The sequence below is a fragment of the Henckelia pumila genome, chromosome 4 (assembly GCF_033568475.1).
Source record: "Henckelia pumila isolate YLH828 chromosome 4, ASM3356847v2, whole genome shotgun sequence".
Taxonomy (NCBI): Eukaryota; Viridiplantae; Streptophyta; class Magnoliopsida; order Lamiales; family Gesneriaceae; genus Henckelia; species Henckelia pumila.
The window spans coordinates 35,300,344-35,314,931 of record NC_133123.1 but is presented as its reverse complement, the minus strand read 5'-3'; the positions used below and the strand labels follow the sequence as shown (position 1 = coordinate 35,314,931).

General features: G+C 36.6%; 1 protein-coding gene across 1 annotated transcript; it reads left to right on the top strand.

Moving 5' to 3' along the window:
* Positions 1-13,232: 13,232 nt before the first annotated feature.
* LOC140860830 (uncharacterized) lies at positions 13,233-14,054 on the top strand. Its single transcript, XM_073263836.1, has one exon. The coding sequence runs from the start codon at positions 13,233-13,235 to the stop codon at positions 14,052-14,054; it is 822 nt and encodes a 273-aa protein (XP_073119937.1).
* The last annotated feature ends 534 nt before the right edge of the window (positions 14,055-14,588 follow it).

The following is a 14,588-nucleotide window of genomic DNA, read 5'->3' as shown; positions in this document are numbered from 1 at the left end:
ACATGGGGTCTCAGAGGAGGTCGGCCTGGTCTTCGAGACATATCTGATTATCAAAATGGTTAGAATACCAAATCATCAAATTATCTCAGTCCTCCTCTGATCATCTTACCTCTGATCAAGACTCGGTTCTGATTCAATCTTAAATAAATAATCACAATCTTCAAATAAAACATGCTTCCAATCAATACAGATAATCAGGTAGCATGTCATAATTCATCAGGATACATGCCTCTATCAGTTCAGATATTCCAATAAGCATGCATCTTTAATCATCGTAATCATACTTTCAAATAAAATAAATACAACATCTTGTAATAAAATATTTGAAAGTAAATCATGCTAGCATTTAAAACATGTAATTCAATCATGTAATTAACTCATAGCATGATAAAAACAAAACATAAATAATTAAGGCAGAAGACTCGATCTACCCCACTCACTGTCGATCTAAGTCCAGAATGTTCTTGCTCTGATACCACCTGTTGTGATGACCCGAGTTCTAATCTCTCAATAAACATTAATCAACAATAATAGACAAGTATCAATGTCTAAACAAAAGAATAAAAATTTTTTTTTTTTTTAATAAATTGCCCTGCGCACGCGCGGGCATCACCCCTCGCGCGCGCGCAAGCCAATGGGACCGAGGCCCCCTGGCTTGGCCCGCGCACGCGCGAGCAGTAGCTCGCCCGTGCGCAGGCCAATCGGCCAGAATTTGGCTGCACTCTGCTGCTGTTCACAAATTGTAATCTTTCATGCATTTCATCTCATATCAACTCCATTACAACCTAGACCAAAGATCATAAGCTAGCATGCATTCTAACTTGGTAAAGTTGGTAGAAATGGATAATAAAATGCCTTGAAACATAACAAGTCTATCAATACAAGTTAAAAGCATAGATATATCATTCAAGTTCAAGGTACATAATGTTGATTCAAGGATTTACATATCTATTCAATCCCAACTACAACAAACAAGACTACAACATCATCATAATCAAGTCTTGGTACAAATATCTAAACCATAATCATGCTTAAGGCTCCATTTCACTACAAGACAGCTCATAATCATCTAAACTCGAATCATCACGCTATGTTCATCTCATTCCTTGTTCTTCATGTACGCCTTTGCCCGGTTCCACTCCCTCCTATTGCAATGACACATACAACAAGACAATAGCCGGATAACTCCGGTGAGAAATAGATTTCCCAGTAAAAGCAACTAAACATGAATAACAACATATATCAAGATCATGATATAAAAGTAAGTACAATGCATGTTTTCAAAACAAGGTTCATTTCGTCATTCGTCAATTGGGATCCCAAGAAGTAGATATCATAACTAATCCACCGACTATCCCGATCGAGGTGGGGTTACTTATCTCACTTCTCTAGACTTTGAAGCCATTATATATGTAGATCAGACGCTAGGCTAAACAACCACCCAGGCCATACATATACAATTCCTCAAATCGTCTATTCGAACGTTTCCGTTCATTTCAAAATCAAGGAACAAGTCTCGCAAGATGAATGCAATACATATCAATCAAAACACATTCATTATCATCAAGACTCATTCAAACATTCATAGGAAACATATAAAAGCATATAAACAAATAAGTATGTGATTTAGGGAAACTCGATACAAACCATCTCGAGTTATAGTCCCATTCAAACCATAGTTCACTTTTACCTTTCAAATATGGTGTTTAGGATGTCTTCAAACTTGTCAAAGTCTGTACAAGATCAACCACCAAGACTATATCAAAAATCTGCTCAATATCAACCCCAAACTTCAACAACAACTTCAAGGAAAACTTTCCCAACCTTGTTCTGTTTTCTATCGGTTTCGGAGTCGATGATATCGAGCTCGATGGCAGTCAAACAAATCTGAAATGAAGTGTTGAAAGCTCACAATTATCAGCTAGAAGTCATCAAACTCACAGCTCAATACAAGATAGCAAAACAACTACAAATCATAAAGTTGACGGCGTAACGGTATAAAGTCGGCATCCCGAAACTCAACTATATCAATTCACACAAGCATTCACAATCTATAACAGCTGAATATCGATGAAAAACAGAATAACATCAAATAGGAATTTTGAAATACTTGCTGGAAACTCATAAGAACATAATCGATAACCATTCTTCAACCCGGACTCGATAGAACAAAGAAGACAAGCTCAACAACAACAATTCAAACACAAGTCTGATCTCTGTCCATTTCGAAATCTCAAACCCTAAAGAACAAAGAAGAAACTTACATCAAATCGAAGGTCTCGTTGCAAGGATTCCAAAACATCTTTCGGAATCGAAATCGGATAATCGTAGCTCAAGATATCGCAATTGAAAGATGAAGAAAAACTTGGAATCTCTGCTCTCGATTTCTTCCTTCTTGTTTTCTGAAATTCTGATGAAATCAAATTCATAAGACACGTGCATGCTGAGTAATAACTTACAAAATCTGATACCTTCAATAATAATTGCACTTTGGCCCCTCAAGACTTCCAAAATTGCAATTCAGTCCTACATGTCTCTTTTCATTCAATTTCAATCCTAAATAATTTAAGAATATTAGAATTTAAATCAAAACTCCAAATATTCCCAAATTAAATATTCTCGGATCAAAATTAAATAATTCTGGGCGTTACACGAAACCTGCTAAGTTTCCAATGGAACAATCATCGAAGCTCACCTCAAGTAGTGGAGACTTGCTCAAAGATCCGACGCATTACCGACAGTTGATAGGAAAATTGATCTACTTAACCATCACAAGACCAAAAATTTCTTTTTCGGTTAATACTCTTAGTCAATTTATGCAAGAATCTAGGCAGTCCCACCTTGATGCAGCTCATCGATTGCTTCGATATCTAAAAGGTACACCGGGACAAGGATTATTTTTTCCTTATAAAGGTGATTTAAGTCTAGTTGGGTTCTGTGACGCAGATTGGGGTGGAGACATCACTACACGACGATCAGTTACTGGTTATTGCGTTTTCCTTGGAAAAGCTATTATATCATGGAAAAGCACGAAACAGACCACTGTGTCTAAGTCCTCAGCTGAGGCAGAATATAGATCCATGGCTTCCACAACTTGTGAAGTAACTTGGCTAAGATACTTGCTACGAGATTTGGGCATTGATCATCAACAACCAGAAATTTTACATTGTGACAATCAAGAGCAATGCACATCGCTGCCAATCCGGTTTTTCATGAAAGGACAAAGCATATTGAGATAGACTGCCACATTGTCCGCGTGCGAATCGAAAAAGGAGAAATTAAGACTGCTTATGTGTCGAGTGAAAATCAGATTGCAGACATATTCACCAAAGCACTGGGTCAATCTCCATTTCGCGCACTCGTTCACAAGCTGGGCGTTCTTGACATCCACGCTCCAACTTGAGGGGGAGTATTAAAGAAATGATTCTAATTGATTGACACAATCAAATATGATCTCTTGAATATATTCTATGTAATTAGCTGATAACAAATTAGGATTTAGTTTCCTTACATTGTGTAATCAATTGTAAAAATAGGCAGCAGATTCTCGGTGAACAAATTGTATATATTCTTGTAATTTATTATTGATGAAATACACACAATTACCAAAAGCTTTCCTCCCGTATACCTCCATATTTTTCACCAGATGCACACATCATGCATGAACGGATCGATTTGACCTGCAGGTTATCTATATGTATATATATATATATGTATATATATATATATATATGTATATATATATGCATTCCATTCATTATTCATTATTTACTTGTTCACTGCTTAGCACTACAAAAAAAATGGCTATAAACCGTGGCAAACGTTTACACGGTTTAATAAAGCCGTGGCAAATATCAACGGTTATATATGACCGTGGTAATTTTCCATTGCTCATGTAACCTTTGCATTTTTTTTTGTAACGAATAATAAAACCGTGGCAAATTGCCACGTTTTTCAATTAATCGTGGCAACATTTGCCACGTTTTACATTGAACCGTGGCACTTTTACGCTTTTTTCAAAACTTCATCATTTGTCACGGTTATTTTAAAACCGTTGCAGAATATTGCAACGGTTTTTATTAAACCGTGGCAAAGTGTGTTACGGTTTTAAGTTAACCGTGACAAATTTTATTCTACGAGTCTACAACGTGTTCATTTAGAGTTTCATTAATTTATTATTTTTTGCCACGGTTTATAATAAACCGTGGCAAAAATTGACACGGATAATATAACCGTGGAAAATATGGCTACGATTTAAATTTAACAGTGGAAAATTTTATTCCACGCGTCAAAAACGCGTTCATTCTGCGTATCATTAATTTATTATTTATCTTGCAACGGTTTTATATAAACCGTGGAAAAAAATAGGCTATAAATTCCCACCGTCTGAATCAAATCTTGCAATGCCTATATAATTCGAATTTCTTTGTTTTGTTCATAGCAACACGCCACAATAAAATTGAGTTTGTCTCCTATTCGATGTTCAAACTCCACAAGCTAGCAAGAGAGGTACGTTATTTGCAATACGAATTGTTTTTTTTTTTAATTTTTCGTGTACTTTTCTTTTATGAAAAAATTTGATTGCATAAAAAATTTTATTTTATAACCTGGAATAAATTTTTTAAATTTACAATTTGAATATGTTTTGTAAACAACTTTCAAATATATATATATATATATATATATATATATATATATATATATACGCGTTGATTCTACGTCTCATTAATTTATTATTTATATTGTCGTGGTTTTATAAAATCGTGGCAACAATTGGCCTATATAAATTTGCCTCATCTTTAGAATTAAATTTTGCAACACATATATAATACTAAATTCTTTGTTTTGTTGATAGCAACACGGCACAATAAAAGTTTGTCTCATATTCGCTGTTTCAAATCCACAAGCTAGCAAGGTACGTTATTTGCAATACGAATTGTTTTTTTTAAATGTGCTGTAAAATATATTTTTTTTAAAAAATTTTGTTTAATTGAATAATAATTTTTATTTTATAACCTGGAATAAATTTATTAAATTTAAAATTTGAATATGTTTTGTAACCAACTTTCAAATATATATATATATACACTAATGCATGTAGGAAACGAATATGTCTTACGAAAGAAGTTGGATTGATCATCGATTTGTTAATGGATATTTGAATGATGAATTCATTCATGGTGTAGAGCTTTTTGTTGCTTTTGCAAAGAGTAATCCGACATGTTTATCCGACGGAACTATAAGGTGTCCATGCAATCGAAAGAAATGTCAGAATCTAACTTACTTTGACGAAATCACGGTGAAAGAACACTTGTGCAGTTATGGGTTTGTTCCTAACTACTACAATTGGTTTTATCATGGGGAACAATACATTCGTCCATCATTTCCAGGAGTTAATATGGATGCACCATCTTCGTCTCGAAGTAGTAGACGGACGACCACCGAGGATTTGCAATAACAGGCTGTGTACAGGTGGGAGCCGCACCACCAACATACAATTAAACAAATTTGGAGACAAATATCACTACAAGAAATATCTAAATCAACAACACATAAAAGACAACGGTTTTATGTTAAAACTGTTGTTTTCTGCCCTTTAACAACGGTTTTAATTAAAACCTTTGTCTTTAAGCATTTTTTTAAACAAAGGCAACGGTTTTAAAGTAAAAGACAACAGCTTTTAAAAACTGTTGTCTATTAGCGGTTTTTTTTAGACTACGACAACGGTGTTTTTTTCAACTGTTGTCTTTATGCATTTTTTTGAAGATAAAAGACAACGGATTTTATAAAAGTGTTGTCTTTTTTATTTTCAATTTAATTTAAATAATGATATATTTTAAATAATGCATGCTTAAATGTTTACGAAAAAACAAAACAAAAAGGAGAGAAAGAACCTTACCGTACCCAAACCCGTCGCCCCCTTCTTCATTTTTGACCTTGCGCCGCCGCACACCACTAGAAATGGGCTCGGCCAGCCATGACTCACCTACCCCTTGAGTTTTCGGTGGGATCGTGAATCTAGGTCAGAAAACTGCACTTGTTACGTTTCTTTAGATCCGATCGTGTTCAAAGTTTAATTGATCCGAGTAGGATTGATGGTTTCAGTTTCGATGCTCGCGAAGTATAAATTAGTGTTCCTGGGTGATCAGTTCGTTGGGAATACGAGTATAATCACTCGATTCATGTACGATAAATTCGAAAATACGTACCAGGTGTGAATCACTCACTGAGGTGTTTGTATTTCACGCTTAGAAGTTCATTGTTCGAAAATAAGGATCGACAAGGATAGATCTGGTCCTATTTACCTGATATTTGTAATTAAGTCTCGTTCGTGTTGATTTTTAATTTTGGTCGATGATATCACGTTTTGTAACTTTCCAGATCGTTTCCTGTTTTCGTTTCTCAATGATCTTACTCTCATGAGTCGTCTTATATGTTTAGTTCTTGAAGATAATGTGCTCACGCTGGATTTCATGCTCTTGATGGTTTTCTCTGTGTCTGAATTTATAACGGTCTTATGTTTTATTCCTCTATATATATTACATGTTGATCTACGCAATCACGGGTTTGATGATATTTCTATGAATCGAGGTCAGTGGTGTACTTGTCAAGAAGGTATTCATCACAGCACGAGAAGAACTACACGGAGTTGAGGATGGTTGGGATTTGTTCAAATCTTTATGAAGTTGAGGATTGTTGGGATTTGTTCAAATCTAACTAGTTTCTTGTTTCTCTTCTATTGTTTTATCCATTATGCCTTGGCAATCATACTGCATTTCATTGTTCCACGTACAGTAAAGATGTAAATGGTGCCTTGATTATGCTTGAGCCATAGTAAAATTGTTCACTTGAAAATGATGTACCCGTGTTTGAGATTTGTTGCTGGCTCATTTTTGCGTGGATTGTGAATTATTATCCTGTCTAAAATAATTTTTTTTGAATATTACCCATTTTGGAGTGATCTGATCACTCAAAGAAAGAGAACAAACTGATATCTAATGAGTAAATACTAAGATTGATTATATTATATAACACAACTTCAAAATGAAAGCCGCTGAAATGTAGTAAGCCTGGGTATTGCATCTTATTTGGGTTTCACAAGCGACAAAATCTCTTTACTGCATTATCATTTTGCTATTTACTCATTTGGGTTTCCATATAGATGGCGTTGTTATGCCTTCATGGTTTGACATTGCTGAAATACCTGTGACAGCTGTAAGTTTGCATCATTTTATCTTCAATTTTCTGTCATAATTCGTTTGCATCTGTCTTTTAATCCTTTTTTAATCTGTATATTATGTTGAGCTCCATTATAAGTCTTTTTAAGTTCTATAAAAATTCTGTCTTTGATTCATTTTTCCTTAAACAGATTCATTATAATATGTATAAATTCAACTTGATTCATGTATAAACGGAATCACTTTACTTTCTTTACGAACAGATTCAGTTTATTGTGATGTGTTTGATTCATTTTTCCTTTAAATGGTTAGGCTAAAGACCATAGTAGGAAGTCAGGGTTGTATATATCTCACCTCTACTTTGGAATCCCTGCACCATGTATTCTCTCAGTCTGAATCATCTAAATTGATATTATTTTTCAGGATTCCTCAAAAGATGAAGGCAGTGTGCTCAAAGCAGTTCAGAATATACATGCAATGATAGATAAAAAAGATAGCCGCTGGAATCAATCCTAGCAATGTTTTTGTTTGTGGATTTAGTCAAGGAGGTCCGTGTTTTGAAGTAGTTTTCTGTTCTGGTCATTCTGATGCTTTAAACAGTTTGGTGTGCATCATGCCTTAAAAATTTTGTGAAATATTAGGTCTGGAAACTCAAGGTTGCAACTAGTGCGACAGAGCATGTCTTGTTCACATATGGTGGTTCTCCATGCAAACAGAAAAGCGTGTTGCTTTATCCAAACTCCAAAGAAATCAAACCTATACTTTTGCAAAACATGAATCTTTTAGAAACTTTTACCAATATTCACTTTTGACTTGTTTTATACTTAATGCAATTGAGAAGAAAGTCCCTCGCCTTTTACTTGTCTTGGATATTTAATTACTATGACACCACAAATTTTTTGTATGAGAGATTCTCAACCATTAGTTTGTTCTGACTGCAGACATTGCATGATTGTGAGAATGTCCTAACCCGGCATGACCAAGCTGGTTTGAAGGACTCCATTCCAACAGAAACAAAAAATTGCATCAATAAATTCCATGATGAGTGTTTGACATCAATGTCTGATGATCTTCACAATCCTGTAGAATTGGCTGCTATGTCGGAACCATTGAAAACCATCAATGATCTTCTGCATACTCGTAAGGTGCTTTATTCAATCTAGAAGCAATTTTAATTTTCTATGCAGTCTCACAGGCTCCAGTTTTTACTCAATGTGTTTACCTCCTCGAGTTCAAATATGTCCGGCTCTTGAATAGTAAGATGGTATATATGGCTCACATGTTTTCTAGCTCATTCAGTGGTAAAGCTGATTTGTCATGTATGGATTAATTTTCGTTCCTTTTTACTGTGGCAAAGTCATTTGGGTACATGATTGAAAATTTGAAGCGGATAGTTTTGAACCTGTAGGCTTCTTTCTGCAGGGAAAGAAACAAGAGTTAAGAGTATAGTCACTTGCAGCTTTAGAAAATACAATTATAAGTGCTCTTACTATTTTGGGGCTCTTTCCTGATAGCTACTCTGAGGTAACCCACAATAACTCTCATTCTGGCATGCACGCACGCACACACACAGAGGGGGCAGGGGAAGAATGTACTTGTTTGCAGCTGTGAGAGGGACCATATGTCGAGTCATGGTTTTCTCAAAAATATGTACTTGCGGGCTGCGAGTAAGGTGTGCAATTGAATGTTATGCTTGCAAGTAGTCATTGCTCTTAGATTTATGAGTTCCTTGTCGGCCTTTTATGTTCTGTGAATACTGGTTGTATGCACTATGAAGTCTACTATGCAGTCTACTTATGATTAATTGAGATATTAGTATTTTCATTATCATTGTGGAATCAATCCTAGTTAAAATTAGCCACTTCTGATCTATTCCAATTTTTCTTTTTGTGTCTTTCTCTACTTTAATAGGTTGATGCATACTTATTCTTCGCCCGATGAATGAAAAGTTCAAGTTCAATGATATATGATGACTGGAATATTTTGTTGGTTTCAAGTCCATGCTTTCTGTTTGCAATGCCATGGATATGACATATGGGAATTTAATTTTAAGACTCTTATATTGCTCCTTTCGAAATAGTTTTATTTGATGGTGAATAGAGAAAACAGATGAATCCTCCTGTACCAAATTTAGATTGAATTCAGTTTCTAAATAATTTAAATGACATAAACACTTAAAAAAAATTATGCAAAAATAGAAAAGCTTACTGATTGGATATCTAAGTCGGTGTTTTTTGAAGACAAAGGTTGGATATATATTTTACTCCTAATTCTAAAATATTTCCCTTGTTCAATGAATGTAGTTCACTGACGGTGGACAATATTCTGAATATCATCTAGTGTATCATATAATATGGTTTCACATAAAAATTTGGTTTACTCGATGATTTAGGCAATGGTAACTATATTAAAGTTAAAAATAAGATATTTAAATATAAAATTTAAAATTTGAGTGTATGCTTCATGTGTCTGCTTGTATCTTGGATCTTGTGTGATACTATATCTATTTATATGTATCTATATTGGATATCGGTCACAACATGTTTTTATGCATGTGTTATAATTCGAGTGCTTTGCCTTTGGGTTGGGAAGTGGTGGGGTGGAGTAAGAGGTGGCTCACAAGGGTAGTTCTTACCATCTTCTATCCAAATTTTCTTGACATATTTATGAAGAGCTCAGGAGTTTGGAATCGTGGATCAAATCCCATATTCCGAGTTCTTACTGAACTCTTAGATTATCTTATCTTCGTCATTCGAGCAGTTGAATTGTGCCATATTGAAGAACTCTTAGATTACCTTATCTTCATCATTCGAGGAGTTGAATTGTGGCATATTGCTAGAACGTTGTTATACTTGTCATATATCCTCATTACTGGTAAGTGGTAGATCTTATCTTGTTTAATGTTAGGCATGTTGGCTTAACTTTTTGATTGCCTCCTCACCCTAGAGAAATTATATGTTTCAACATTTCTTTATTATTTTTTTGTACGTCCAAGTTATTTTCCTAGCTACCACACCACCATTTGATTTGTAGAATAGCATCTAACCATTTGATTTTTCCTCCGAAGTTGAGGATTTGTTTTTGTTGTGTTTAGTTTTTTTCTTGCTTTGTGTTTGTTCAATGAGGTTTCTTGAGTTTATCAATTGGTGGAACGACTAATTACATCGATTCTTCTAACATTTCATTGGCACCGGATGTGGATTATGTAGTCAGTGGAAATAGTACAAGTGTGGTTTTTCTGGAAGGGACATTTTCGTCTAGTCTCGTTGTTTGATTTTTCCTAGATTCCGAAGCCAGAAAGTCTTACCGGCTTCTGTTACTCATTTGATTTGAACTTTTTTTGTATTTTTCTGTAGTGTACATTGCATTAGAATTTAATTTCGAGTGATCTGTAATACTAAAAAATTGTATATTAAATTTTATTTTTGAAATTTTAAATTTTGGTTTATTAATATTGAAATTTGTATATTATTTTTTTTGTTTTTTATATGAGGCAGCGTGGCAGCACACCTCGTACTATAGATCAGACGATCTGGGCTACTTATCTTGCCCATTGGGAGATGGAAGAGTGGCAGAAGATGTCGAGGGCATACAGGAATAACAGACGGAGCGAGCCTGCTGGTCCAGGGACTGGTCCAGCGAAGCACATTGCCGGCTCACGACCCTATGCGGTTCATGCACGCTGCGAGCCTGGTAAGCAAAATTTCGTGTATATATGACTTTCATATTAACTCTTCGTTAATTGTAATTATCTGTACACGTGCGTGCAATGCAGCGTCAGGAGCTGAATAGAGATCCGAACAGTTACGAGCTGCATCTAAAACGCACAGGCGGTTGAACGGGACCTTTGTTGATGGAAAGTCCCAACAAATCAGTGTACGTTGTAATTCAATTGAGTTTTTTTTATTTTACTAATTTGAACAACTTAATACTATTTATTCATGTATCTATGTCAATTGAGTTTAGTTAATTTAATAAATTGAACTGAATAATATTTATACATGTATCTTTATCATTTGTGAAAACAGGAAGAGTTCGAGCGTCGAATCACCAAGAGCTTTCCATTGAGGCATACCGGAGAAAAGCAGCACTGCCCGATGGCTAACGAGGTGAATGCAATTTATTTTGACGTCGTCGGTGGCGTTAGTCATCGACGGGTATATGGTATTGGGTCTACCGCCCAGACCATATTCTCGGATGAGATGACACCTCGTTCTCGCGGTGTAGTCAGATGAAGTCGACGATGGCGTCACAGCTTCAGGCTGCGAGGGAGGAGACCCAGGCAGCGAGACTGGAGACGCAGCAGCTTCGAGCAGAGCACGAGCAGACTCAGGCACGGCTTCGAGCAGAGCACAAGCAGACTCAGGCACGACTGAGTAAGATGGAGAAGATGATGGCTACTATTTGCTCTGCGATCAACAGGAAGAAGAAACAATCCACAGAAGGCACTCGTGCTGCTACGTCTTCCGTTCCATCTTATTCGCTGCGTATTCAGGAGCCCTCTCAGCCCGACCACGAGGACGCTGAGGATGACGACGAGACCCAGCAGGCTTCTGATTGGTCACAGTTCTGTCAGTAGACTACTGCATGTATTGAAATTTGAATATTTTGTGTGTGTTTTGGTTTTAATGCATTTAATTCGGACTAATGCATGAATTGAAATTTGAATATTTTGGTTGTATTTTGGTTTTAATATATTTAATTTGGACAATTTGTGTGAATTTTATGATTTTATTAATATTTTGGGAAAAATTATTGGAAATAATAGCATTAATGGTGGAAATATTATTGCCACGGTTTCCTTAACCGTGGCAATATATTGACACGGTTTAATTCAACTGTGGCAATATAGTGCCACGGTTTCCTTGCCACAGTTCGCAAAACCGTGGCCAACATTGCCACGGTGTAATAAAAACCGTGAGAATAATTTGTCACGGTATATATATAAACCGTGACAATAATTTGTAACAGTATATTTTAAACCGTGGCAATATTTGCCACGGAAAAATTAACCGTGACAAACGTTTGCCACGAAGCATTTCCAGATGGTTTTCGTAAACCGTGGCAAAACCGTGGCAAATTCAATTTGGCCACGGTTTTATTCACGATATAACCGTGGCAAATGCCGTTTTTTTTTTGTAGTGGTACAATGTATTCTTGGGACACATTTTATTTTTTTGTAAATTATTTACGTGCTTTGCCATGCACTAGACTAGTATAAATACGAGAGACGACCTTAGCACTACATGATATATATCCACACAAACATTAATCATCAAAATATGGCTGCTGATCTCCCCAAGCCCAAGCTTCTTCTTCCCATGCTCACGCTCATGCTCTTGCTGCTATTTTTTTTGAATAAAATTTATTTAAAATAATATTTTATTATTTTATGGAGTAGGCCCGAGCGGTAAAATATTACCGCGCGGGCGAAGCACCGCACATGCAAGACAGTGAGTTCAAAGCGACGTGCGCCCGCGCGGTTAAAAATTACCACGGGAGCGCGGTACCAAAATGGCGAAGCAGTGTGTTGGCTTAAAGTTGGGCGCTCGCGCGGTAGAAAATTACCGCCCGAGCGCACCTTCTGCAGAATGAACAGTCACGACTGTTTTTGGCATTTTTCTGTCATGGGTTGCATCCTTATGCCTTCAAACGTGTTGTTTCGTGTATAAGACTATATATATGATGGTTATAACACAGAAAAAAAATACAGAAACATCTGATAACGTAGATTTCAGATTTCTGATTTCTCAAAATCTCTCCCTCACTTTCTCAAAGAAAAGTTAAAGCATATTTTCGTTCGTTGAAGTTCGTGATATTTGTTGTGCTGCTATATCACGATCGAAAGTCGTTGTATCTTAGAGACGATTGCCGCTAACGTTTAGCACTTGGAACGGGCAATTTTGTCTTGTGGATAGAGTGTTTCTCTCGCCTCGACTGTGTTGATCATTTTCATTGCTGTTGATTGCTTCCGACATTGAAGTTTTCAGAATTCAGAATACAACCTACTAAAAATCGCAAGACGAAATTCTTTGTATTTCCCGGATTCTGAAGATGTCTACTGTTTCATTCACTCCGCTCACTTCCGCACCCTCTCATGGAGAAAAGCCGCCAAAGTTTTCTGGTGCCGACTTCAAATGTTGGCAGCAGAAGATGCTGTTCTATCTGACCACCCTTAATCTGTCTAGATTTCTCAAGGAGGATCCCCCCGTCGTCGTTGAAGGCAATTCTGACACACAAAGAAGGAAAGCAATAGATGCATGGAACCACAGCGATTTTCTCTGCAGGAATTATATTCTGAATGGCCTCGAAGACACTCTCTATAGTGTCTACTCCTCTGTGAAGACGGCCAAGGAATTATGGGATTCTTTGGAAAAGAAGTACAAAACTGAAGATGCCGGCATAAAGAAGTTTGTAGTTGGCAAATTTCTGGACTTCACGATGGTAGACTCAAAAACTGTAATGAGTCAAGTGCAAGAGATACAAATCATCTTGCATGACTTATTGGCCAAAGGAATGGAAATCAATGAACCATTCCAAGTCGCGTCTATCATTGAGAAATTGCCTCCACTGTGGAAAGACTTCAAAAACTACCTTAAGCACAAACGTAAGGAGTTGAAACTTGAAGATCTTATTGTGAGGCTTCGCATCGAGGAGGACAACAGAAATACCGAGGCCAAGTCACATAAAAAGCTGATGGAAACCGAGGCCAAAGCAAATCTGGCGGAGTCTAGTACGAGTCACAAGAGGAAGCAACCCCATGATGGAAAGCAAAAGGGGAAAGCGAATAAATTCCAGGTAAGTTGCTACAACTGTGGCAAACCGAATCATATGGCAAGGGACTGCCGACTACCAAAGAAAAACAACAAAAATTAGAAACCAAGGCAAGTGAACATGGTTCAAGAAAGGTATGTACCTTTAGCACTTTCTGATATTGATCTTAGTGCTGTTATATGTGAGACCAACATGGTGGATGATCCAAGAGGATGGTGGATCGATATCGGCTCTACGAGTCACGTGTGTGCCGAGAAAGACATGTATTCCACCTATGCCACCGTTGGGGATCGAAAGTTGTTCATGGGAAACTACGCAACGTCTGAAGTTGTGGGAGTGGGAAATGTGGTGTTGAAGATGACCTCGGGTAAAGAGGTGACGCTCAAAAATGTGCTGCATGTGCCAGACATTCGGAAGAACTTAGTTTCTGGTTCACTCTTGAGCAAGGCTGGATTTAGAATGGTATTTGAATCTGATAAATTTGTGTTAACTAAATCTGGTGTATTTGTTGGGAAAGGGTACCAAGATAGTGGTCTCTTTAAGTTAAATGTAATGAATGTTTCCCGCCTTGAGGCGAAGAATAAAGTTATTGGTTCTGCTTACTTGACTGAAAGTTATGATATATGGCATGAACGA